Source organism: Miniopterus schreibersii (genome assembly GCF_964146895.1).
Source record: "Miniopterus schreibersii genome assembly, chromosome: 8".
NCBI lineage: Eukaryota > Metazoa > Chordata > Mammalia > Chiroptera > Miniopteridae > Miniopterus > Miniopterus schreibersii.
In genome coordinates, this window is record NC_138109.1 from 17,605,475 (window position 1) to 17,629,464 (window position 23,990).

The 23,990-nt window shown below is 55.8% G+C and overlaps 1 protein-coding gene across 14 annotated transcripts in view; it reads right to left on the reverse strand.

Moving 5' to 3' along the window:
- Positions 1 to 23,990, reverse strand: part of ADGRB2 (adhesion G protein-coupled receptor B2) — a 58,711-nt gene that overhangs the window by 26,361 nt on the left and 8,360 nt on the right. For 11 of the 14 annotated variants that reach the window (XM_081145788.1, XM_081145787.1, XM_081145786.1 and 8 more), the window contains exons 1-2: positions 9,569 to 9,656; positions 1,991 to 2,798 (exon numbers count right to left, since the gene is read on the reverse strand). In XM_081145788.1, the coding sequence (XP_081001914.1) occupies positions 1,991 to 2,783 (793 nt within the window). In that variant the 5' untranslated portion in view covers positions 2,784 to 2,798; positions 9,569 to 9,656. Of the gene's footprint in view, positions 1 to 1,990; positions 2,799 to 9,568; positions 9,657 to 23,990 lie in introns of those variants that run through there. The other 3 variants (XM_081145790.1, XM_081145789.1, XM_081145791.1) reach the window with 1 other exon arrangement.

Below are 23,990 nucleotides of genomic sequence, written 5' to 3' on the forward strand. Positions count from 1 at the left end.
ATGGAGCACCTGGAATCAAGCCAAGTAGGACAAGGGGCATGAACAGAGGTCAGGCTTGGGAACAGCCGGGAGCCCAGGGCTCCCTGCTCAGAAGTGATACCAGACCTCATGTCCAAGGACAATCAGCATCCCATCTCCACCCATACTCAGTCACAGAGGCTGCTGCAGAGGCTGTGATGATGGTAAGGATGATGGTGCCCTTCCTATAACCAGTCCTCTCTGATCCCCAAAGACACCCTAGCTACCAACCAGCTCCTGCTTCCGGATCCAACCAAGCCCAGCTGGCCGCTTCTGGCTCCGTGCTTCACATGGCAGCCTGCCCAGGTGGTGCCTGCCCAGGAGGGCAGAGCCTTGCTCCATCCACTACAGACCACTGGGCCGATGGACCACAGGGAAAGCCAGACAAAAGAACTCACCCTCTGCTGAGCATGATGGAGGCCCCCACAGAGTGACAGGCAGTGGCAGCCAGGCAGGAAGAGCCATAAACCTCCTGATATATGCCTGGCACTCTCCACAGATGTTCGACAAAGAGGCGAAATTCAATTTCTTCCTGCAGGCACTAAATCCCAGGCCAGCCTCCAGGGCCTGTAACCTGCCCACGGCCTACCTGTCACTGGGACAGCTTCATTGACCACTGTAAAGAGGCCAAGCTGGCCTAGGAGAGAGGCTAGAGCAAGTCCATGGGGGCACTTGCCAAGGTTGGGCATGATGTCAGAAGTCTCTTGGGGGAGGCTGAGAAGCCCTCCCCCAAAGCATTGGGAGAGGCTATTGTCATGATAAACACTCCCTTTTATTAATTCAGAGATATCTCCTCGTTGCATGGGTAAGAAACTGATGGCAAAAAAGGGGGATCCACCCAAGATAACAGCCAAAGGCAGTGCCCAACTCCAGGACTCTGGCTTCCAAAGCAGGGATGGGACAGATCATAGTCCTCCAATACTCCCAGCAGCCCTCACGTGAGACCCAGTGCCTCCCTGTAATACTCTCTGTCAGATCCAGATGCCCCTTCTGACTTACAGTCCTGCGTGACACCCTCATGATAGTCAGCCAACACCAAATGAGGAAACTGAGGCCCAGAGAGGGGAGGGAACTTTCTGTTAGTACCAGAGCTAAGAACCAAATCCCAGATCTGCCTTCCTCCCACCCAACTCCCTGCCAGTCCCTGGCCCAGCACTGTTCAGCAGGCACTCAGGATCCAGCTGAGGAGCTTGGGGCCTTGAAGCCGCAGTAAGAAAGGCTGGCAAAAGGAAGCTGGGGTGGAAGCAGAAGCAGGCAGGACTCAAGGGCTCAGGGAGCTTTTGCCCAGTCAGCAGGAAGCTCTAGCAGCTGGCGGACTCAGTCCCAGAAGACATGGGCCCAGAGCAGGGAGACAGTGGATGCTGGGAGCTGAGCCAGCCCAGCCCTCCAAGGCAGCCTCGAAGCTCGGGCCTCTTCACCCAGGCACATTCTTCTGCACCTCCCTCTGTCCTGACCCTGGGGCCACTGCCAAAAATCAGTGACCCATGTGGGCAGGAACACAGCCCTGCTCCCTGCCTACTCCAGCCTCCAGGCAAACTTGTCAACTTGCAATGCCAGGGCCTTCCACAGTCACTCCCAGCTTTGGGCCTTTGTACACACTGCTCACTTGGCCTGGAATGCCCTCACCACGCCTTTGGCTTGGCTCGCTTCCACTTGTCCTTCAGATCTCTGGCCCTGTTTCACTCCCTTCAGGTAGCCTTCCCGGACTGCCCAATTAGGCAGTCCCCTCCCTGGGTTTATCATGATGCTCTGTCTGATCTGTGCCCCCATTCATCCACCCAGACTGCAAACTCTTCAAGAGGGAGATGGATTAGGGACCCTAATCCATTTTGGTGACCCCAGCATCTAGACAAGGCTAGACACAGAGAGGACATGGGTGAACAGCTAGCTATATGAATGGCCCAGGGATCTGCTGAGATGCACCATCAGTCCCTGGACACAGGCACCCCACCCAGGCCCTGCTCAGACTCACCATATCTCATCTCCGTTGTGAACAGGTCATTGCTGCTCCCCGAGTGCAAATCAGCCTCAGCAGACGGGGGTGGGCCCCCAGGCACGAGGGCATTGGACAGGGTGTGGGCAGCCGGGGGACCTGGAGGTGTGGTGGTGGCAGGGCTGGACCCTGCCTCACCAGGGCAGCTGCAGCTGGGCTGCGCAAAGCCACAGGCCCTGCCGGCAGCACGGCCACACTCCTCGCTCCAGCGGCAGAGCACACCGCAGGTGAACTGGCTGGAGTTGTTGTTGTTGATGAGCAAGACCTCGACAAAACGGAAGGCCAGGGCCGCGGGTGCCAGAAGGCGCCGGGCCTCAGAGGGCTCGGCCGACAGGCACAGCTGCACGAAGTTCTTGTCGAAGTGCAGGAAGGTAAAGGGGCCTGAGCCACCGCACAGCTCCAACCCCGCCGCCTCCTCCTCCTCCAGCCGCCCAACCTCCGGCTCCACCTGGGCCACCGCCTCCTCCAGGCTAGGCCGCAGGCAGGTAAAGTTGACCAGGTAGTGGTCCAGGGGCAGCAGGCGGGGCGCAAAGTGGGTGCACACCTCCTCCTGGCGGTTGAAGCGCAGGTAGAGGGAGTACTTGGTGGGGTCAGGGTTCTCCAGCGTCCAGGAGCAGCCTGAGGCGATGGTAGGAAAGAGGTCCTGCAGTGAGAAGGCCCCGTAGAGCACACCGGAGGCCAGGGCAGAGCAGGCACTGGGGTCGGGGTCGAAGGCGGCGGCCAGGCGCAGGGACAGAATCACAGATAGTAAGAGGGGACAGGCTGGGGTCATCCTATGTCCCTTGCCCTGTGGAGAGAGACAGTGTCAGTGGCCCCAGGCACAGCCAGCATGGGCTCTGAATCTCCTGTGGCTAGCTACAGGTAGTGGGCCTCGGGGTTAAGACCACCTGTATGACAAGGGACTTGACATCTCTGAGCCTCGGCTTCCTTACCTGTAGAATAAGACACTTGGGAGAGTGCCTGAAATCTTGTAAGCCCTTAAGAAACATTCATTGTTGTTACTATTATCCTATAGTCCTGGGTCAGTCTCATCAACCACAAGCATCTCAGCTTGACAATCAGATCCAGCCCCATCCCCTTCCACCCAACTTGCATTCTCCAGAACTGTTGCTCTGTCGCAGTGTGTCGTGATCAGCTGTGGGGTGTGTCATGCGTAATACAGCAGTAACTGTCAAAGTAGCGATGTTTGACAACGATTTGCTTTTGTATAAATCAAAGCGATTCAAGGTTATTCCCAGAACGTCATTCTCACTCATTTGCTTTACTGAGTGGGAGACAAAGGGGAGGCGTTAGCACCAGTGTGCCAGGGACTGCGCACAACCTGAGCCATGCCCATGGGAGGGCATCACAAGTATGAACATCAAGAGTATTGCTACTGTGGATTTCGTGGTGGAAACAAGCGGGAGTGGCATCTGCGAAATGGGTACAGTAATTTCCCGAGAACCCTCCTTCCCCTCCCATCATGGGGTTATCTTCCAAGGCCTGGCTCAGGGCCTGCTACCCCCAGTGAGGGCACAATGCCATCTCCCTTCTCTTAGCTCCCACAGCCCTGGCCTGAAAGTCCACATCACCCAATCATGACCTCTGTCCCTTGCTGCTTCCCTAGGGCTGGCTCATGCGCCTCAAGAGTCTTCAGGCTCCTAAGAGTGGAGACCAGAGTTCACTGATTTCCACCTTCCCCACAAAAGTACAGCCCTATGCTGAGCTCCCAGCAGGTGTGAATGTCCTCTAGGTGTGGGAGGGCAACAGGGCGCAAGCCCAACCCTGACAGACATACCAGGCAGTCAGGCCAGGGTGGACCAGAGCAGCCAGGACACAGTCACTGCCCACAACCAGCTCAGTCCCACTTCCAGCCCTGCCCCCAAATCGATCCACACTGCCTCCTCCTCATGTCCACAGCATAGCTCACAGCACTGGATGGGCCCCAGGAGCCTGCTTGTTCCACATTAGAGGAAAAAGGATGAGGCTCTGAGGGGGGAGGCAACCTGCTCAAGATCACACAAGAGTGGCCGACCTGGGACTGGAGTTCAAGACCTGAGGCCCCAGCGTGGGTTTCTCTCTCATCCACCAATAGCCTCTTGCTCAGTCCCCTTCCTTGCTCAGGCTTCAGGCCCGATGGACAAGCCATTAGCTCTGGGAACTGAATCACGGGCATAGGAATATTCACAGGTGTGGCTAGATTTTCCTAAAACAAAGCTGCTCCTCAGGGACAGATTTCCCCTTAGCTGGTCAGGAGTCTAAATAGTGGCCAGAGGTTGTGAGGGGTAGGAATTAGAACCCCAGGATTCCAATCCCTGTGTAGCATCCACGGAGCTCCTCACTGCGCCAGATCCCACATGCTACAATTCTCAGCCAGGCCCAAGCCCTAGCCACAGTTAAGCACTTGCCCCTTCCCAGCCACAGGGGGGTGGGAGGGCAATAGGGGCAACAGCACTAGGCAGCCCCATTTACCGGGAAGGAGCCGCCACCCCCCTCCTCCAAAGACCCTCATGGAGTTTTTCAGCAGAAGCCAGAGGCTATGTCTCCACTGCCCCCCTCAGAGCAGAAAAAGGAACAAGACCCTTGGTCTTCCCCGCCCCACATCATGCCTGTCCCAAACTGTTCAGCCCGCCCAGCGTGCTGCAGCACCAGCAAAGCCAGCGGCTGATGATGAGTGACATCCAATCCCCCTGCTGCCCCCAATTATTTTTAAGCAGGCTGCAAAATTCAGGCCATGGCTGGGGCTCAGCGGAGGGGAGGTGGGAGCTCATTATAATTGGCCTCACCTCCCCCACTTAGACCAGGCAGGGAATCTCCCCACGCAGTCACCAACACACGCAGATTTGAACATCTCTGTGCCCTGTAGGCATGCACACAAAAGCGCGTATGCACAGATGCATATTTAGACAGGCAGTCACAGACACTGTGCGTGTGAGGAGATACACATGCACATAGATGAGTACAGACCACTGATTCGGGAACTCACATGCACACAGGGCTACACACATTCACGTGGACAAGGGTATAAAGAGCCAAACACTTGTTCACATAGGCAGAGATGCAAATGTACTCTCCAGTGTGAACACACACAGGTATTTGGTCCTCTGAGGCTCAGCATGACAGCTAAGTGTCAGACAGGATCTGACCTGCTGCTCCTTCCTTTGTGTTCCTGAAGCCTCTTGGGCATCCACTGCTCCCTACTCCATAGCCCCAACTCCCCCACCTCCTGGGCGTCCACTGCTCCCTGACCCACCAAGAAGCACTAGGTACACATCCTTCAGAGCCACAGCCTGGCTTCTCCAGAATTGAGCCACCTCTTAAGGCTGCCAAAACGCCTCCTGTACTCAGTCTCCTTCAGACACCCCTTCACACCAATTCTAGAATTTCACTCTTTGTATGTATGACCCTCACTGTTCTTGCTGTGACCTAAGATTTTTTAGAGGCCCCTCTTTATATCATTCCCCACCCTGCAAAATAAGGCAAAGAGCCCAATTCCAAGCTAGGTCAGAGAGAGCCTCCCCTGGTAGGGGACCTAGAAGAATCCTTGCCTCACAGGCAGCCTAAGTGGTTATTAGCCATGATTAACCTCCCTGAGCCTCAGTTTCCCACTCTGTGGAAGGATCCCTGCCCTCAGGATTGTATACACCTTCTTATTCAGCCTCACAGAGGCCAGCACAGAGAGGAGGCTCACAAGTTCCCTCCCCCTCCTGCCCTCCCTTTTCTCAGAACCTCACAAACTCTCCCCTCTTTCCTGCTGAGGTCAACTGCTGCCTCTGGGAAGGCTCTTTGGGTTGAACCACAAGAGTAGCTTTGCCACCTGTAAGCCCACAAACCCCTCCACGCACAAGCGCCAACTAAACAGGAAAGGCAAGGAGGGCAGCTCTGAGGAGGTGCTTCCTGGGTCAGGAGGTAAATGGACAGAATGATCAAAAGGCCTTGTCCCTCGGGACCTCACTGGGCTGAGACGGGTGAGTTGCTGGATGGAGTGATCTCAGTCTCAGGGACCCCTCCCCCCAGGCTACTTTCACCGCAGGTCTGCGGCCTCCCAGCAAACCTGGGAACCCACCCTCTGCCCAAGCACACTCAGGCCCCCGCGCTCCCAGGTCCCACAGGCCTGCCCGGCCTCGGGTTTCCCTTCTGCACCAAAGAGGGAATCAGAGGCTTTCGCAGCAGCTGGAAGGGCCAAGACAAGACTGGGGCGGGTGGACAGCAGAGCGGAGGGGTGGGGCACCTCAAGTCAAGAGCTGGGGTCTCCGGAGATCCCCGGGATCGACCCCTATCGGCCTGGCCGGCTAGGAGCAGGGGAGCTGGGCTGTGGGGAGCCCGGAGCCCCGGCCACGGTCGGGGGAGGGGTGGCGAATGGGGGGAGGGGGCGCGGCGGTGCGCACGTCGGTCGGATTTATCCACCTGGCAGCTGCAATTCGCCCGCCCGTCACTCACCCTCCACCTCCCAGGCGCTCACTGCGGGGCCAAACCCAGGCCCACGCGCGGGCGGACACCCACAGTCCTGGCCTCTGAGTTCCCTGCCCACGCACCTGCGGGGGTGGTGGGGGGCGGGGTCCTCAAGGACCCCTGTCCCGGAGCTCTGGCATCCTGGAGGGGGCACAGCCTCCATCCAACCCCTGGAGCTGGTGGGCAGAATCTGAGGGAGGGGGCGAACCCCCAGTCCCCCCCAGCCCAGGGCGGCCCCCTCCCTCCAGACTGGCAGAGAGTCTCTCCACCTCTCTCCCAAGGGTCTCTGTCCCGGGAGGGGGGCTCCGGGAGCCTCCCGCTCACCACAAGAAGGGGGTTGAGGGGGTTGAGGAGAGGTCCCCAGGCCCCCGGGGCGGGGCGGCGTGGGCAGCGGGGGGGGGGGGGGGGGGGGCGGTGACTCAGCCGCCCTCCGCCCGCCTCCCCGGAACTTTGCAGCAGCTGGAGCCACGGTTGCTACAGGAACCGAAAGCTTTTGTTCCCCAATGTCAGGGCTGCCATCGCAAGAGGGAGGCTGCCACTCCCAGGTGGGACCCAGGCCTGGCCGCACTGCCCATAGGACTTCCAGCCCAACAGAACCTCACAGATTCGAGCCCCCTCTCCTCTTACCCCTCCCTTCACTCACGCCAAAGCCAGGTTTCTTCAAACTCTTGGGGCCCACAGATCAGGTGGCCCCCTAACTCTGATCTGGAGCACTAACTGCCCTGGAAAGTGCCAGATGGCATCTGACCTCCTGGGGGAGTTAGAGACTTTTCTGTGCCTCGTGTGCTCCTCTGTGACTGATTTCCCATGTCCGCCCCCCCCCAACAGGCAGCCTACCTTTGGGGACCTTGGCTTGGGTTTCTTTTCTCTATACTTATCTCACCGCCAGACTCTACACCTGAACAAGGACTTCAGCGACCCTGACCGGAACTGATCCCAGAGTGGGCCAGTGGGATGCTAAAGGATGAGTGAGGAAGGGGGGAAACTAACAGTCACAGGCTCCCTGGAACCACTTTGGGGGGCTGAGGTATTTTCTGGCTTTATTATCCTGGGGGTTGTAGTGAAGTCACTAGAACCTGTTCCATTTCTCCTCTGGGATTAGGAGTGGAGTAGAGAGGGGCCTAATTTTTGGTCTTGAAGAGAAACAGCCCAACACACCTATTATTGTTGGGCATTATTAGGTGCCAGACACTCTATAAGAACAATCTAATTTCATTCTCCCAGCAACTATATGAGACAGTTATCATTGACCCATTTTATAGAGGGCCAACTGAGGCTCAGAAAGGTTATGCAGCTTGCCCAGGTCACACACCTTTTCAATCCAGGTCATCTGACCAAAAGCTGAGTTCCTAACTACTTCCTCAGCTCCATTACCTGGGTGTTGGAAGGGAGGAAAGAGGGCAGAGGCTAGCCAGGACCTCACTTTGTTACCTACCCGGACCTCTTCCTTTCTAAAAGGGGGAGGGGGGGGCACAAGAGGAGAAAAGGCAGAGAAGGGAAGAAGAGGGGAAAATGTCAATCTTGGTCCAGAGAAGACCTTCCCTTATGCTTTCACCACCACCAGGGCACACCCTGTAGAGAGTCCACACCGACCCCCACCACTGTAGCATGGGGGACACTCCCTGGGTGCCTACTGGTCCCAGGGCTATGTGGTCTCCCCCACTGCCTACTCCATGCCCAAGCAAGACGGCGCCCACCTCTGCCCCTACCTCCCACCTAGTGGGGACTGCCCTGGGGTAGACAGAGGCTCCCTGGGGACAACTGCCCAAACCCAGACAAGCCCAACCAGACCATCTCAAATCCAGGGGCCCATCCTGTCGGTCTGTGCCTGGTGGCGCAAAGGGCTCCTGAATTGCTGCTAAGATGAGCCCTCTCCTCCACCCCACCCTACCCCCAAAGTAAATGACCCGACGACCAGACCAGTTCCAGCAGGGGTAACGCCAGGGGGCACCCGGCCTCGCCCACCAACCTCCTCTCCACAGGGACTTCCCAGCGCTAGTCCCGCAGCCACCGTTGCTGCTTGGGCTGCGGAAACCTGGGACTGCCCGCGGATGGAAATGGGGGTGGCGGGTCCAGGGCGGCGGGCAGGGGGCGCCAGAGGACGCCCCGGGGCCCGGCCGGCAGCTGGCCGGGGGGGCAGGCGGGCAGTATCTCTTGGCCCCGGAGCCCCTCCCCCCGCCGGCACCAGACCCTTCGCTGGCTCTACAACCGCCGCGGCGCCGAAGACTTCGCTTGGACCCGGCCGACTGCGGGAGGGGCCGCCAACTTCACAGCCTACAACCCCTCCTCGCCCATCGTGCCAGCCCCCGGGGCTGCGGGAGAGTGCGTTTGGTCCCTGGCTCTATGCCCTGGGGGTGGGAGAAGAGGGATGGGGGTGGACAGATAGACTCCGGCCAAAGATGGACAAGGGAGCCAGAGATGCACGGCCAGCCGAGATCCTGGCTGGAGAGGAGGGGGCTCCGAGCAGACGTGGGGGACACAGCCCCAAGTCCAGACTGAGGGGGAGGGGACTTGCAGCAGAGATTGGCGAGGGATAGCGGGACACCGGACAAATATGGGGGGAGGGGGCAATCCGGACAGAAATAAGAGGGGAAGCAATGGTCAGGGTACCCACTCGGGGAAAGGCAGTAACTGTGGGCAGACATGGATGGGGACAGGAAGGGCTCCGGGCAGAGATGAAGTGGAGGAGAGGGGCAGGGTCCGGCATCCAGACAAGGAGGGGGCATTAAAGGGAGCGCACAATCGAGCTGTAGGTTGGAAAGAGGGGTTCTAATGAAGGGGGGGAGCACTGCCCGAATCCAAGCTGAGACAGCGAGAGACTGGAGACGAGGATGGGGGTAAGGTCTGGGTCAGGACTGGGCGGGGGCGGGGGGCGCTTTAGCAAAGATGTAAAGGGGAGGCGGTGGAAAAGGGACTCACCAGGGATAAAGGAAACCTCGGCCCCAGGCTTGCAAGTTCCCAAAGAGATGGGAGTGGGTAGGCGCCGAGCGAAGTCAGTTCGGGCAGGGGAGAATTCAGCAGAGATGGGCAGGGGAGCGCCCCGAGTCCCGGCTGGTGCGGAAACTCCGGACCGCGCGGGGAGGGCTCGGTGAGGGGCCGCATCAGGGTCTGGGGCCGAGCACTCACCTGGGCGCCGTCAGCAGCAGGAGCGGGGGCCGGCGCTGGCGGAGACGACCGAGGGGCGCAAGTTTGCCATCCCTAAGGCGGGGGCCTGGCCGAGCGCGGGGCAGCTCGTAGCAGCCGCGCGGAGGGCCGAGGCTCCCGATCCGCGGAGCGGCGGGTGCAGAAAAGGCGCCGCGGAGCAGCGCGGGGCGGGCGGGCGGGCGCCGGGCCAGGCGCTGGCTCCTGCCGCCGCCCCCCACCCCCGATCCCCGCTCCCCCGCTCGGATCACTGTCCGCGTCTCGCACCGCCTCCTATTCACGGGCGGTGGCCGCAGCCCCGGACTCTGGGAGCCGGCGCCGCATCCTCCTCGGTCTCCAAGAGCCGCCGCAGCTGTCGATGCCACCGCCTCCGCCGCCGCCGAACCGGGTTCCTCTGGCCGCTCCGGCCGCTGCCCGCAGCGCGCGCCAGGCCGAGTGACCGCCGAGGCGGGACGCGGCGCCTGCGCGGGCCGGGCCTGGGAGGGGGCGCGCGCCCGGCCCGGCGCTAGGAGCAGCGCGAGAAGGGGTGGGGGGCGGGGGCGACGCGCGCCGCCTCCTGTTAAAGGGGGAGCGGCGTCAACCGAGCCAAGCGCGCCCTCCCCTCCCTCCCTGGGCCCCAGGCGCCGGCGCGGGAGAAGCCCCGGGTAAGCCCCCGCCCCGCCCGCGGCCTCCGGGACCGCAGAATGAGGCGATCCGAGACGCCCCTCCAGAGATACCCTAGGCGAGAGGCATCTCAGTCAGTCTCAGGGGCATTTGCCCACGCCCACCCCCATGTGCATTGCAAATTGCATATCCCTGTGCATGCAGGTGCCACTCATGTGCGCTGAACTTTGCATATGCTTATGCATACAGGTGCCTTATGTGTGCACTGCAATGTTCACTGGCTCTATGCATGCAGCTGCTACACACATGCACAGTATGTTTACATGTGCTCAGGTCCTGAATGCATGTTGCTTATTCCTGTATGTAGGGATGCTATTTGTGTGCAAGCTTACAAGTGCCACATATGTGCTGAGTGCTGTGAGTCACTTGTGTGTAGGAGCCACATATGTACACTGCAGTGTGGTATGTTTGGTGCATACTCTGGTGTAAATTCTGCAATGTTGCATGTCCCTAGGCACGGGGATGCTACACGTGTGCAGTGTGTTACATGTTTTCCTGAGGGCCTGTCTATTCCCACAAGCACCTTTCCCTGTGCCAGGGGCGCCCCCATGTTGCATCTGTTTGTGTAGAAGCAGCAGAAATGTACAGACCCGCCCCCTCCCCATCCTGGCACTGTGCCCAGGGACAGTTGGGTTGGGCCATGGTAAAGGCGGCACCCAGGGAGATGCCTATGGCTCAGGGCCCTGGTTGGGTGGTTTGTGGCCTGGGCATGTTGCCACCAGGAAGATGGGCAGACCAGGGACACACCACTTTGGCCAAAGACAAGTAGGTTAATCAGATGGCTCTGGTCAGAGGACAAGCCAGCAGGGAGGCAGCTTTGCAGTAAGGGTGAGATGGTTTCAGGAACCCTACTTTTTGAAGGTTCTCTGGCCAGGAAAGGTCCAAATCTGGGGACAGAGAAAGTCCCCAGTCCACCCAATCCCAACCCCACTTTTCTAATGAAGGCCCTTGAGTTGTGTCTCCCTGGAGATGGGGGTTGAATGAGAAGACTCCACCTCTCCCCAAGGCAGGACCAGGAAGAGGCAGAAAGAAAAGACCCTTGTTTCCTCCCTCTGTCCCTCCCCCATCCAGCAGTCTCAGTGACATTTGTTGTGAGTGATGGTGAGAGATTATCGACTTTAATGGAAGGAGGTAATAAGGGGCGATGAAGGAATCTCACCCGTCACCTTAAGGGAATTTATGAGGCTGTATGAGGCAGGGAGGAGGGTGGGAGCCCAAGGAGGCGTGTGCCTTGGGTCTAGCACAGGCAGGCAGAGCATGTGGGTTCTTCCCGGCACCCTCAAACACACCGCAGGTCTCTGGGTTTTGAGGCTCAGCCCCTATTGTAAAAGCCAGGCAGCTTGCTTGCTATCTGCATGGTGTGTCGAAAGCCACCCCAAGGGCAGTGGGAGATCCCAGGCCTCCTCACTTGGGCATTGTGAGGGGCAATGGGGTTGGTGGGATTGGGGCCTTAAGGATGTGGGCAAAGGTGGGGAGATTGATTGGGACATGGGGTACCCACAAGGATGTAAGGATAGGCCCTCAAAAACCTCCAGGACCCTGTCCTACAGAGCTCCAGCCCCTTCCACTCCTACAGAGAACTGCCTCCCTCTTTATGAATATTCATGAATTAGCATACTAGAGACCCAGAGCCCAGAGAAACTCAGGCAGGTCTCTTGCAGATGTGATGCAGCTGGGTCCCTAAAGCCCTCCCCAACTCCCCCAGAATCCAGCTGGATGTGGGGGGTAATGGGAGGGGCTGGCTCCAGAGAGATAGTGTTTTGTCTGTTTCTCTGTTCCTTGTTAGCCCTCTGACTTCTTGACCCCTTTCTTTCAGTCATAAAAATGTATGCCCTAGGAAAGACAAGTGGTCAGACAGAGTGAAGGACTGACAAAGATAGTACCCCATACCAAGGGCTCACAGCTGAGTGAGATTAGCAAGACAGGACGGTTGTGGGAACTGGACAGAGAGAGCAAGACCTCCTAGGGGCTGTGCAGAAGCAGGCTAGATTAGGGCAAACCTCTGGAAGCCTCTCCCAGAGGTGCGTCTGTGCATAAGGGCTTACCCACCTCCTTTCCCAGGAGCTCCTGCCCTTCCAGACTCACTCTGGTGATGATGCCGCCCGCCAGGGAGGACTCAGAGTAATTACAAATCGTTTCCATATTCAAATCCAGCTGGTTGAAGAGAAATTACTTTTCCAACAGACCAGACAGGGGGTGAAAAGAGCAAGTCTCAGCCCCATGAGGGGCCTCCAGGGAGCCTGGAGCAGAGACTGGGCAAGGGAAGGGGCACCAGCCAGAGCCTGAACACAAAGGGCTTGGGCAGAGTGGAGGGACATCCCTCCACCTGCCCCTTCCCTCACAGACTGAGCAAAGGACAATGACCCCAGCCCTTTCGCCCCATTGGGGCCCTCTCTGGAACCTCGGAGGGGTGGAGTGGTCCAACCCCACAGGGCAAGCAGAAGTCAGGCTCTCTACCCTGCTCTCACACTGCCATGCTCAGTGACCTTGAGAAAGTCCCTTCAGCTCCCTGAACCTCTGTTTCCTTATCTGTGAAATGGTGTAAATAATCTCACCTGAGTGAAAATGATGGCTGCAGCAAGATAAAAGATATGGATTAACAAGAGTTGCCTCTGAAAGAGGTATTTTAAAATTATTATTATTATTATTATTTAATCCTCACCTAAGAGGGTTTTTGATTTTTAGATAGAGGGGGAGGGGGAGAGAGAGAGAGAGAAACATTGATCTGTTGCCTCCTGAATGGCCTCGACAGGAGTTGAAGATCGAACCTGCAACCTAGGTGTGTGCCCCAATCAGGAATCGAACCCACAATCCTTCGCTGTACAAGAAGACGCTCTTACTGACTGAGCCACACCAACCAGGGCTAAAACTATTTTTTATTACCAATTAATTCATAATTAATATTTTTGTTAGCAGTAACAGCCACTAGTGGCCCAGTCTTCAGAGGCAGCACAGACTTCAGTGGGGCAGCTCAGGGGCAGATAGAAGGTCGAGTAACCCCAGCCTTACCCGCCTGACCTCGGCCCTGCCTCCCACTGGGCCAGCCACGGCTATGCTTCATTGCCCTTCAAACAGATGAGAAAATGTTCGTCTTTCCTTCCCAGTGATTTATTTGGCCACAGCCTGAGGTTTCCTTCTAGCTGGTGGGACCTAGGAGGGCCCCCTCCCTCAGCCCCCACCCTCCATTGCCACTCAGCCAGGCACCCATAGCCACCAAAAGTTCTGGGTACAAATATCTCCTTTCAGTCCCCCACTCCCACCCCAGGCACCTCTCAGGAGCTCATAACATGTCCCCAAAGACACCCAAATCTGTGTGATGGTCTTTTACCAGGGTCTGCCCCAGAGCTCATATGACAAGCCCTCACTACTCTGATGTCATGGATGCTGGAGGGATATCCTGGAAAGGTGGACTGTCCTTCTCTGCCTGGGGAAGTCCTACATGTCCTACAGGTGCCAAACGGGTTAGGAGCCTGGGGCAGCCCAGGCTGGGTATTTGTCATTTTCTTGGTGATGTAGATTAGGGAGAGAAGGGAGGATTACCTGCTCCCTAGCCGAATCTTCCCAGAAGGTCAGAACGTGCATTATCTGGCCCCTGGCCCTTAGGGCAGAGGGTGGAAAAGACCTTTAAGGTCCCGGGTGATCTGAATACACATGTCTTATACTGGAGGGTAGGCACAAGAGCCTGGCACCAAAAAGGTCATTGTCATTCATTAAAAAAATATTGAGTGTTGCCCAGCCGAGCATGGCTCAGCAATTGAACATCGACCTAGGATCCAGGAGATCGCGGTTCAGGGCACGTGCCCGGGTTGCAGGCCTGATCTCCAGTGCAGGGCGTGCAGAAAGCAGCCGATCAATGACTCTCTCTCATCATTGATGTTTCTGTCTCTCTCCCTCTCTCTTCCTCTCTCTGAAATCAATAAAGACATATTAAAAAATTAAAAAAAAATTTTTTAAATATTGAGTGTTTACTATATTCTAGGCACTGGGATCCAGGCCATTAGCAAATCCTGTTGCTTCTGTCTCCCAAAGTATCCCAAATCTATTCACTCTTCACATCCCCACTGCCACCACCAGAGTCCAAGCCTGATGCCTGAACTCTCCCTTATTTAATCTCTGGGCTCCCGCTTCTTCCTCACCACCCCAATCCATTCTCCTGGAGCCCGATGAACTATCTTTTTAACATGTAAATCAGAGCACCTCTTTTTAAGCCCTCCAATGGCTCCCCACTACCCTTACCAGCCTCTCCAGAGCTATCTCCTCTACCCTACCCCAACACCACCCCACCCTACGCTTGAGTAACACAGGTTTCCTTGCTGTTCTTGGAAAATTCCACACCCTTCTTCTCCTGGCACTTCTCCTGGCTGACTCCTTCTCATCAGGAAGGTTTCAGTTCCAACATCACCTCCTCTAGGATGTCTCCTCTGATTAAACCTCTAAAGTAGCCCGCTCCATCCCATGGCCTTGTAGTTCTTCCTAGCACTCATTACTCTGAAAATAAGTAATTTATTTACACACATCATGTTTCCCCCACTGGACTACGAGTTCTGTAAAGGCAGAGACCTTGTCCATCCATTCACAGTTGGATCCTCTGGCACAAAGCACTATGTCAGGCACGTGGTAGATATTAATAAAAAGTTGTTGACTGAATGAATGGTGAAAAGGCAAGCAAAGTCCCTGCCCTCACAGAGCTTCCAGCGTGCGATCCCTGGTCAATGTTTGTCTAATAAAACAGTGTTTTATGGTTTCTTGTGTGATGATGCAGCAAGAGTTCAAGCCCTGTGATCTGGACGTCTGCCTGTGTCCCTCACTGGTTGTCTAACTTTGGACAGGTCACTTATGCTGGCAAAGCCTTGGTTTTCTCTTCTGTAAAATGGAAATGATGGTCCTAACCTAGCAGAGCTGACTGAGTCACATGAGATGACAAAGACTCAGTGCCTCTCACAGTGCCAGATCCAGGGAGGCGTCATGTGCAGGAATGTGGGCCCCTTTCAGACTTCCTCAGGGCTGCAGGCTGTTCTAGATTCTGGGGTCATAGAGATGACTCAGAATGGGTGCCTGACCTTAAGGCCTTCCCAGTCCCCCTCCCCAGTCCCTCTCCCCTCCTCCCAGGGAGAAAGGCACAGCAGCAGGAGTTATCTGTTGAGATCATTGCAGTGAAAGCAGCAGCAGGAGCCACGGAGGGACCTGGACTGTGTGTGTGTGTGTGTGTGTGTGTGTGTGTGTGTGTGTGTGTGTGATTCCTGCAGAGAAACTGAATCTGGACCCACTTCTCTGCAGCACCTCCTCTCCTGTTTGGAAGCCCTCTCTCTCCCTTTCCTGCCTTCCTTGCCTGTGTAAACACACACGCGCACTTACACAGATGCGTGTACAGACAAACCCATATCCAGACACACAGTCGCTGGCCCACAGACGTGTACACTTGACTGGGATACACAGGTATATGAATAACTGCACACACACACAACCCAGGACACATCACCCTCCATTTGTCTGGTCCAGTGAGATAGAGGCCCAGCCCCCTCATCCAGCAGTAAAGCAATTATGCTGGGTGAGGGGGCTGGGCCTCTCTCACTGCCAAGCCTGTCTGGCTTATCTATCAGTCCTGTCGCCTCCTGCTTTAGGCTGAGGTCAGACACAGCCCCTCCATGTTGACAGGAGTCAGCCCAGGCATTCCCCTTGGTAAATTCTCCCTAAGATCTAACCCCACACTCCCCTGCTACAGGCTTGAAGGTCAAGGAGCCCAGGCCACCACTCCCAACACCCAGAAATGACAGCACCATGGCTTGTATCCACACCTCTAGCTGGTGGTTGTGCAGGGGGTTGAGAAGAGCTGCTCCCAGCTTCCTATCTGGTGGAAGGGGAATAGGAATCCTTGAGAGAGGGCCTGGGACAATTGGCAGGCCTGGGGCACACTGGCAGTGGGGGGCCAGTGTGTTCCCACTATTTGGGATGCCCCAGGTTCTCTCCCCTGGGCTCTGTGCCACCTGGATCCTGCTGGACTGGGTTGTGCCAAGCAGGACACAATGAACATAGCAGGCAGGGTGGTGGTGACCTAGAAGTCTAGAGGGATCGGCTCATCCTCTTGAGCCTCTCTGTGGGCCTGACAGTGTGCCAGCTGCTTTTAACTTATTGTCACAATTAGCCCTCGGAACAACCACTTAAAGTAATATGGTCACACTCCCCCATTTCACAGATGAGAAAACTGCGCTTAGAGAGAGGCAGAGCCAGAAGGGGTGCCTCCCCTCGTTCAGTGAGGCCCTGCCTGTGTCCTGGCTCATCCTTGTCCTCCTTGCCACCCCCAGAGGACAGACCAAGTGCCAACCCTGGGAAACAAGTTATTTCAGGATTGGACTGATCCTTCCAGAGAAGACCAGCTCCTCAGGGTGAGAGGCTGGAGGAGCTCTGACTCCCAGGGCCTGGCTCCTACAAGGAGAGACTGGGGCCAGACACCTACATTTGGGGGAGGCAGCCAGAGTTGCTGAGGGTGTTTGGAAGGACCTCACACTAGGATCATGGACCCCTGGCAGGCATAACCACACTCAGCGACACCACTGAACGCTGACCCCCCCCCCCCAGAGGTCATCCCTCTCACCTGAACACACTCTGCCTCATGCTGGCAGTAAAGCAAACATGCTGGGCGAGGGGGCTGCGCCTCTATCTCACTGCCAACCCTGGCACACCTCTGACCTCTGGGGGTCCCAGGCTTAGGAGTGAGGCCTGCGGACAGGACAAGGGGTGGGAAGAGAAGGCTCCTGAATGTTGTGGTTGGAAGGGAGAGGCCCTGGGGTGCATCACCAAGCCCGTGTTCTGTGTGTCAGAGCGGGAGTGCGTAGGGCTGAGCTTGGGTACAGGTGTGGGTGGCTGTGTGCGTCAGTGTGGGGAAGAGCCTGTGTGTGTGTATGGTGTGCCTGAGCGCAGGTTCTGTGTGTGCCTAGGCCTTGTACGTCACAAGCCTGGGCCTGGCTCTGGGGATGTCTGCTCTGAGTGTGTGTGTGTGTGTCTTTGTATGCAGGGTGTGTGCCTTTTTCATGCATTAATTTTCTGGGTGTGTATATGTATGGTGTAGAATGCATACATGTGTGTGACGCTAGGCTTTGTGCACCTGCTCGGTGTCTGGGTGATTGCTGGGCAGAATTTGCCTGTTGTTGGAGTTTGTGTGCAACTAGAGTATGTGGTGTTTCTTTGTGTTCAGTGTGTGCTTGAGCCTGTATGTGATGTGTGTGTGTGTGTGTGTGTGTGTGTGTGTGTGTAGGGGAAATGTTTTCAGGCCTGTGTATGTCTGTGTCTTTAGGTGGGATGTGTGAGTCAGGGTGCATGGCATTTGCAGGCCTGTATGTGACTGTGTCTCTGTGTGTCAGTGTCCAGTATATATCTGTGCCAGCCTGTGATGTGTGTCCCTGTGTGTGCTTGGGGATGTTGGCAGCCTTCAAGTTTGGGTGTGTGTATATGTGTGTGTCTGTGAGTAGCCGTGAGCCTGGGTGTCATATAGCTCTATGTACATGCTTAGACAAGGGGTGTGATTAGTGTGCTGGGTATGTCAGCAGATCTGTACGTGTGACATTGTGATTCTTGTTTTAAGGAACTTCTTGAACTAATGTTTTCCAGGCAGCCACCCACCCCTTCCCCAGGCTGAGACCTTGGCCCTGATCTCCATTTTCAACCAGCTTGGTCAGCTTTGCATCTGCCTTGACCTGGGTGGGGCAAGAGAATACTGGCCACCCTGTCATGGCAGGAGGCACAGGGGCTCCTCCTAGTGCCCCTCATGGCTCCCATCTCACAAAAGGCCCTACCACTGAGGCTCCTATGCACCTGCATCCTGCCCAGGTCTCCCCTGAAATGTATTTTACTTTTCGCTAGGGGCTTGGAGACCATAACGAGTCCCTGGAGCCAGGAGCCAGTAGTGGCAGGGAGGCAAGGGTGCTGGGGCCCTTGGGCTGCTGGGGGTGGCTGCAGAGCTCTGGAAGGGAGTACAGATTTGAGTTTCAAAGGTAGCTGGGGCCCAAGTGCGCCTGCTTTGTGTGATTGTGTGTGTGCAGCTCTTGTGTGTCTGCTACTGTGCACCTGCATGTGTGGCGTGTGTCTGGGTGACTGTATTTTGTGACTGTGCCTCTGTGAGGCCCTTGGGTGGGCTGTGAGTGTGAGTGCCAGTGAACCGAGCATTCAGGGTGTCTGTCTCTGTGTGAACATCCACAAGAGCATTGGGCGTGTCTGTGCATGCTTGTGGGCCAGTGTTTGCATCTGCAAGTGTGTATTTTTAGTATGAGTCTGTATGAGCTTGTCTGTGTCTGGGTGCTTGTGCCTGAGAATGTCAGCGTGTTTGGGTGTTCGCTGTCCGTGTCACTGAGTGGAAGTGTGCGGGGGCGTGAGGGTGTGTCCCTATGTCTGTGCACACGTGTGCACGGCGTTTGCATCTGTGAATCTGCGTGAGCATGTATTTGTAGAAATGAGTCTGTCTTTGTGGGTCTGGTTCCCAGCCCCTGCATGGATCTGCGAGTGGGTCCACCCATTTGTGTGCTTGGGTATCTGTGCCATTGCGTTCATGGTGTGACTGTGTGAGTGTGCATCTGTCAAGATGGGTGTGAGTGAGCATGCGCCCCAGACTGCCACCCACCCTGCCCCACGCTGTGTGTCAGCGCTGCCTCTCTGGGTGCCTGCAGGGAGCTGATGGAACTGCCTCTCTTCACAGGGCCCCTGAGCTGCAGCCAGCCCTGGGCACACCCCACTCCTCCCCCAGCGTCCTGGCTGCCAACCTGCGGGCGCTCAATGGGCTCTCAGGCGATGGCCAGAGAGGACGGGCAGTTAGCCAGTGGGGTGGAGCCGAGCTGACTCACATTCCCGCTTTCCTGAGGGTGTGGGGGCAGTTCTTCAACTTGGCAATGGGTCTGCCTGGCTGTGAGATCTTTGTGGTCCTGTGGCTGCAAGGGAGGCTCAAGTTAGAGTACAGAAAGGACTGCCTGGCCCCAGGCAGCTTTGACTCCTAACAAGCACATACACACTTGAGCCCTAACTCAGACACGCCCAGGCACGTTTCTAAGTACATGTAACACACACAGGAGTGTGGGACAGGACCACTGGTGTATATCCAGGAATGCGCGCGCGCACACACACACACACACACACACACACACTAATCCAGAGATACAGGCAAGTTCATGTGCACATCTCACACTCACTGGAACAACCTCACCCTTCCCTGAGTTTTGGACCCTTTGGTGTGAAGTGGACTGAGGCTCAGAAGTCTCAGTGAAAAGGGGCAGCTTGAGTCACTTGATGTCCCTTCATGCTGTCAGAACCCAGGCTGGGCCCTGGGGTGGGAAGGGCAAGTCCCCAAACCCAGTTGTTCCCAGTCATTTCCATAATGTGCCAGAGGCAGCCAAGAGCCATCTCCTCATGAGGGCGCAGGGGTCTGGCTGGACACAGGGAGGTGATGTCAGAAAAGACAAAAAGGAGGAACTAGGGATGGAATGATGGTTTCAGGTCCTCCTTCCTTGCCAGACAGGGAGAATTTTGAGATGGGATGGGGTAAGTTTCAGCAAAGCACCCAGCACCAAGGGGCTGCTCCAAAAACACTTACAGACTGCATGGAAGAAAGACTAAGTGAGTCAGAGAACGCAGAGGACCACCTAAGGGGTGTGGGAACCCCACACAGAGGTGGAAATAGTACATCACATGCATGATTCTGTGCTCGTGTGCATGTGTGTGCGTGCGTGTGCGTGTGTGTGTGTGTGTGTATTGATATTTAGAGGAAGACGTGTGAAGCCAGAGGTTAGGCTGGAAATATATCACTGAGAGGTTTGTAAGCTAAACCAGAGGTAGATTTTATTCTGAAAGCAACAGAGATCTATAAGGGTTCTGGACAGGAAAGAATCATGGTCAAGTTTGTTTAAGGAAAGACAGACAACCGGGGCAACTAGAAGATGGATTTGAGGAGTCAGGACTGGAGAAGGGGACTGGTTAGAGGCTCATTCATTCATTCATTCATTCATTCAACAAATATTTACTGAGAGCCTACTTTCTGGAGCTCAGTGAGTGAAACAGATGCAATCCAGGACCCCAAAGAACTCTCAGAACCTGACCACATAACTGCTGTGCTTATGTGGAGTTTGCCTTCTACTGGGGGAGGGGAGGCACATGCAAATACATAAATGTATGAAATGTTACTATTAATAAGTATGAAAAGGAAAATGATAAGGGGCAGGAGCGAGAGGGGGTCAAGGGGCTATTTTAGGCAAGGGGACATCTGAGAAGGTGACATCTGAGCAGAGACCTAAAGGGGGTGAGGGATATTTAGAGGAAGCGCTGTCCAAATAGGGAAAGCTGCAAGTGCAAAGGCCCTGAGGGGGAGCGTGCCATTTACTCAGCTGAGGAAAGACTTGTGGGAAGTCAATGATTTCTATTTTGGACATGCTGCATTGAGGTGCCTTCAGGACATCCAGGGATGGTGACCAGAAAACAGGAGAGATCTGGGTAAAGATAGAGATTAGAGGGACTGGAACCCTGGGAACTGACGCAGCAGGATGGAGAGTAAGGGGTGGGGACCATGTGACTAAAATGGCATCCCCAGAATGGCCCTGGTTCTAGCTGCCCTTCCTCCCAATCCTGCCTGGGCCCACCCTGCTGCTCCTCACTTGTCGAACTACTCTGCTGCCTGAGAGAAAGAGAGCCAGGGAAACAGGCCAGGTTGTTGACTGGAGAACCCTTTCTACATGACCTCCTATGGTCCCCAGGGCTCCCTCTGCCTCCGTCCTGGTCATCAGAGTCAACCCGTCCACCTTTAGTGCTTCCTTCCTCCAGCTGGAGGCTGAATCCTCAAGCAACTCTGTGGCATCTTCCTCCATTATCAGTCCTGGGGAGTGGGGAGTCTGGACTTCTTAGGTGGCCTCTGAGCCTCAGTTTCCCCCTTATGTTGGGATTTGGAGAGACATCTAAGAAGGACCTTCCAGCCCTAACATTATCAGAATTTCTGGGGCTCTCACATCACAGTTCAGATGGTTTCAGGGTGTGTTGAGAACTGCTCGACAACTGGCTCTAGTGGGGGGGGGGGCGGTAAGTAGACTTGATTTGTGGCATTTGCCAATTTCCAGGGTGTAAATCCTCCCACGATGGCCAATTTAAACTACCAAGGTGAAATCAACTGGCTGGCGAAATTCCTAAACATTTAACAATCAGCTCTCACAAACTGGGATGAGCTGGATCTAGCACCTTTGGCAGATTCTTTCCAGAGAGACGGAGAGACAAAAAGCTTGGGGTGGGGCTTGGGGGTATCGGCCTATGGATGAGGAGGGGGGAAAGCTGGGCTTTTCAGCCCCCCCCCCTTAACACCCAAGTTATTCCCCAGGGAGAGGCTCAGAGCCTCTTGTCTGCCCCCATTGCACCTCCAACTTTAACCATTTAACACCTCCCGGGGCCCTCTACCCACTGCACTTCCTACTCAAAGGTGAGCTGGTCCCCATAGCCTCCCCCATTTTTCCTGCCTCCCCCAAAAGGGGCTCCTTTATTTGGAAACAGAGGACAGACATCCATGGGCTATGCCATCCTGACCCACAGCTAGACCTGTGACTTAGACAAGTGACTTAGACAAGTGACTTAGACAAGTGACTTAGATATCTGACCCAGCTCTGCCACCAGCTCCTAGGAGCTTCCTCCCTCTACCTGTCCTCCGTTTCCCTCTCTCGAAGATAGAAGGCAGGGCTGGCCTCTCCAAAGGCCCTTTCGGCTGCGAGAGCCTGCCATTGCTATCACACCTGTTTCGGCCCTGTGACAGCTCAGAGCCTCCTCTCTCAGACACATTTCCCCAGCTTCCTAAGACCATCCCTGCTCCAGCGGCCCCCTACCACCTCTGGCTCCCCAGGCTCCCAGATAAGGGGCCCAACTAATTACATTAGGATTTCATGTCAATTAGCAAACAATTACACGGGCAAATTGGTGCCTAATTTGGGGCAATAATGACAGCTCCTTTGGCCAAGAACAGATAGCTGCAGACGGGACTGTTCACCCGGCCTGGCCCTATCAGAGCTCCTGGAGGCTTTCACACTTACCTGGGCCAAAGCCTGCAGTTCTCCTGTAAGGATCTTTAAGCCACTGTTTATGCTGAAGACATGGCCTGCCCAGGCCTTTGCTAAGTGAAGGGTATAGAGGAAAGGGAGGGAAGGTGGGTTGAGGGGACCGAGGGGAGCTAAGGCAGACAGGGCTGGCTGAGGGTTTGGGGAGGCAGGGAGGAGGGAAGGGTTAGGGGACAAAGCTTGGATGCTGGAACTGGTCTTGTGAGCTCACAACTAATGGAGAAACCAGTTGGGCCAGAGCACAGGATGGTGGGGGAGCACAGGATGATTGGGGGGGGGGAGCACAGGTAGGTATGGCCATACTGGGAATACCATTCTAGGGAATTTAAACATTCTCCTGGAGGCACTCGAGGAGGACAGAAGAGACTGTCCTGAAACTCATCCTGGGCTCCTGAGTTTGGATCACTAGCAACCACCTATCCCACCTACTGCTGCCATGGGATCCCATCTGGTCTCCTCTCCTAAAATCACTGGAACCCACTGCCCTGTTCAGGACCACAGAGACCATAGCAATAGCTGCCAGTCCTGCCCCATCCCCTGTCCATATTTCCCCAAGTGATCACTCTAAAGAACAATCCAACTATATTCTTCCTTTGCTTAAACCCTCAATGGCTCCCCAGTACTCTCAGGATGAAGTTCGAACTCCCTGCCTCAGCATTCACTGTCTTTTACCATCTGCCCCTGAAGACCTCCCAGCTTTCCCTCTCTTCCCACTTCTACATCCACCCTGTGCCCAGGGAACTGGGCCCCACTGCCTAACTGTGCCAGGCTCTGTCTCACCTCAGCCTTTGACCACTGTTTCCTCTGCATAGATTACTCTTCCACACCCCTTCCTTTTACCAGATGCAACCCTCCAGGCCCCCTCCTCTGCCTCCCACATTCCTCCAGGAAGCACCAATTCTCCTCTCCTCTGGGCTCCCTCCGTAAACTCCCTCTCCTGTAGGGACTGTTCACCCTGATGGGAGCTGTTGGCATCAGCGTCTGCCTGTCCTGCTGGACACAGAGCTGCTCATGGGCAGGGCCTGGAGCTGATTTACTGTGTCTCCCTCATCCAGCACCAAAGTGGATAAGGAGAGAAGACAAAGGGATGGAATGAAAACATTTTCCCCTGAGGATGGTGGGGAAACTGAGGCAGGGACCCAGAGAAATATTCCTAAACCTGGTGAATGCTTCACTTAGAAAGGAAATTGGGTCTGCCTTTAGCCCTCTGCACATCGGAACACGGCCCTGCCCCCATCCCTCCAGGGATTTTTCCTGAACACCATCATGAAGCTTGGAGTACCTCACTTCAACCACTCTTACCCAGGTGTTTTCACCTCTCTTTTCAACAAATGAGATTTTTTAAAGCCCCTACTAAGCTAAGGATACCCTCAAAAGCAAAGGTAGCTCTCATGAGGACAATGAATGGCACAGTAAATTGAACTGCAACATGAAGGACTATGGGCAGGCTCAAGGAGGAGCCTCCTGACGATCAGGGCTCAGCCTCTAAAGCAATCCCTAAAGGAATGACCTATGGGGAAGGGCGGCAGGCTTGGCCTATCTGGGGAGACAAGCAGAGGCTAAGGATGGGACACACACCTTCCCAAAGGCAAGGGGATGACCTGGCTGACTTTCCTGGAAGCTTGGTTCTCACTTAGGCGGCTGCCACTCCATCTTAAGGCCCATCACTCACGTTAATTACC